General features: G+C 63.1%; 1 protein-coding gene across 1 annotated transcript in view; it reads left to right on the plus strand.

Moving 5' to 3' along the window:
- Positions 1-245: 245 nt before the first annotated feature.
- LOC105310248 (histone deacetylase 4-like) overlaps positions 246-2816 on the plus strand; it is a 16690-nt gene continuing 14119 nt past the window's right edge. The window contains exons 1-2 of the mRNA XM_011386443.2: positions 246-428; positions 514-712. Coding sequence (XP_011384745.2) covers positions 351-428; positions 514-712 — 277 coding nt within the window. The 5' untranslated portion in view covers positions 246-350. The remainder of the gene's footprint in view (positions 429-513; positions 713-2816) is intronic.

The following is a 2816-nucleotide window of genomic DNA, read 5'->3' on the forward strand; positions in this document are numbered from 1 at the left end:
ACAGACATTGCTAACTCTAAGAACATGTTCTAAAACGCAATACCCTAGGTATTTTCTGATCGTCTATGGTGAATAAGCAGTTTGAGTAAACACGAGAGTTCGGTCGTGAGCCCGTGTTTGACACTCGCGGCCTGCGCTGGAACGTGGTACTCACTGCGTGCTGTGATCTGCTGATATGTTTTTATACTACGGTATCTCAATTCGACGTGATCTGCCAGAAGCGTTTTCCGTCGTCATTGCTCCTGGTGTGCGATGCCCGCGCTTGTCCGTAGCAGACCGTGTGTGACAGCCATCGTGTATTCTGTCTCCAGACCAACTTGGCACACAGACTGGTGACGCGAGAGGGCTCGATGGCCCCCCTCCCCCTGTACACGTCGCCGTCCTTGCCCAACATCACGCTGGGACTTCCCGCCACCGGCCCTTCTGCTGTAAGTAGGCATCCTCGGGCCTGTGTGGCGGAGGGGGGCTCTCCTGGGCACGTGACCCTGGACGTCACCGGTTATGCCTCCCCAGGGGGCGGCCGGCCAGCAGGAAGCCGAGCGCCTGGCTCTCCCAGGCCTGCAGCAGCGGCTGGCGCTCTTCCCCGGCACCCACCTCGCCCCCTACCTGAGCACGGCGCCCCTGGAGCGGGACGGCGGGCCGGCGCACAGCCCCCTGCTGCAGCACATGGTACTCCTGGAGCAGCCGCCTGCGCAGGCGCCCCTCGTGCCAGGTGAGCCCGGGGGCGGGACCCCCGTGAGTGCGGCCGCCTCACGGGACTCGGTGGGCAGAGCGGCGCGATGTCAGGACCTTGTCCTGGAAGCTCCTCTAGGGGGTCGCAGCCCCCTGACCTACGGCCGCACCGCATTGGCCACGTGCCAGGAGCCCAGCGCTGACCGCACGCCATGCAGCGCGCTCCTTAAACGCGCCGGTCTGCGGGCGGCCATGGTCGGGAAAAGCGGACATCGGCGGGGGGACCTGCAGCACCACAGCCGCCTCGGGCGTTACTGAAGGAGGGCGGAACGCGCCCGACCCCGCACGCGCCCTGCTGTGCGGCCCACTGCCTGGGAATCTGCTCAGAATTATCCGCGGTGACCCCAGCATTGCCTGCGAACCTCTGACACCGACCTCTGGTGTCGCAGGCATCGGTGCTGACAGCCCTGGCCTGGGCACGGCGGTCTGGTTCTGGCGGTCTGGAGCCTGGTCTGGTTCAAGTTTCCTTGGGGCCCATTCATCCCCTTTCAGCAGCGGGTCCATTAGAGGCACAGGCTGGTCGAGGCACGAGGACCTATGTCTTGCCCACCCCGAGTGCCCTTGAAGGTGGGGACGCCCCGTCGCCAGGATCACAGAGCAGGGTCTGAGTGAATGCCAGGCACGGTCCGTCCCGCAGGGGTGGTGTCTGTGTGCCCCCGGCGTCTGTGTACCCTGGTGTCTGTGCCCCCGGTGCCCTGGCATCTAGTGTCCCTAGTGTCCTGGTGTCCGTGTGCCTCCAGTTGCCCCGGCTGGAATTGGCGCCACCACCTTTCACAGAGTGCAGGTCTGCAGGGTGCGTCTCCCTGACTTCCTGGTGGCGACAGGCGTTCCCTGAAGTGGCACCCAAGTTGTAGACGCTCAGGACGAGCTGTCAGGAGTGTGGGCAGTGAGGATGTCTCCACGTGCGTTCATTAACAGTCGCCCACGCCGCCCTCTGTGTGACTCTGGGCTCGCTGCTCACGTCCTCACAGAAGTGTGTCCATCACTGAGTCACTTCATTGTCCCCGTTACAGCATTCTTAACGTCACTTGCCTCTGCTTCATGCACAATGGCCTTTTCTCACAGGACTTCAGTGATAGTTGTACATAAATCTCACCTCTCTTAAGTCTGCTGGCTTCTTTTTGTGATTGACGAGGTGGCCGCTTCTGCTCCGTGAGCAGTCTGGTGGCCCTTCCTCTCATGACACCTGCCAACAGTTCCCCTGTTGGGTTGAGACGCCGGAGCACGGTCTCCCCAGGCCCCGTGGTGCCCGGCCGTCCTGCCTCTGCCCCCCTTGCCTGACAGAGTTGCCTCTGAGCTGCTGGGTGCTCCCCAATCCGAGTGTCCAGGCCCCCCTCCCGCGCGACCCTCCCAGTTGCTGGCTGGCCAGAGGCAGTGCAGTGGCCAAGAGCACAGGCCCCTCATCCCAGCTTCACTCTGAGCTCTGTGACCTCGGAGGCCTCGTCCTCCTGTGCCTCAGTTTTCGCATCTGTAAAGTGGGGACATCACGGGCACTTGCCTCGGTGAGCTTTCCAGGGCCAGCTGAGTTGTGTATTAAGGCAGGGTGGCCTGGCCCCTGGCACGGCGAGCCCTCTTCGGCGCCAGCAGTCAGGGCTGCGTCTGTCTTATCCTCAGGTTCGTGCCCTCTCTCGCTCCCCAGGACGCCCCTATCTGTCCTCCCCTGCTCCCTCCCCCTGGGCCCCGTGGGCCCCGTGGGAAGAACCCTCCTGATAGTTTCCCGCCTCTCGATCCTGTCCTCTAGGTCAGCGATCTCCAGCCCCCGGGCTGTAGACCAGTACCGGTCCGTGGCCTGTTAGGACCCGGGCCACGCAGCAGTGGGGGAGCGAGTGAAGCTCCATCTGCATCTGCAGCCGCTCCCAGCGCCGGCATCACCGCCTCAGCTCCAACTCAGATCCTCAGGCGCTAGATGCTCCTAGGAGCACCGGTCCCTGGTGCCACAAAGGGCGGGGCCGCTGCAGCTGCCCTCAGAGTCTGCTCCAGGCCGGGAATCCCCTCCCGTTGTCCACCTCAGTGTCGTCCAGTGTGGGAGCACCAGCCACATGTGGCCACTAGCATTGAAATTGAAAGTTAAAAACAAAAATTCG

This window comes from Pteropus vampyrus, unplaced genomic scaffold (assembly GCF_000151845.1).
Source record: "Pteropus vampyrus isolate Shadow unplaced genomic scaffold, Pvam_2.0 Scaffold1566, whole genome shotgun sequence".
Classification (NCBI taxonomy): Eukaryota; Metazoa; Chordata; class Mammalia; order Chiroptera; family Pteropodidae; genus Pteropus; species Pteropus vampyrus.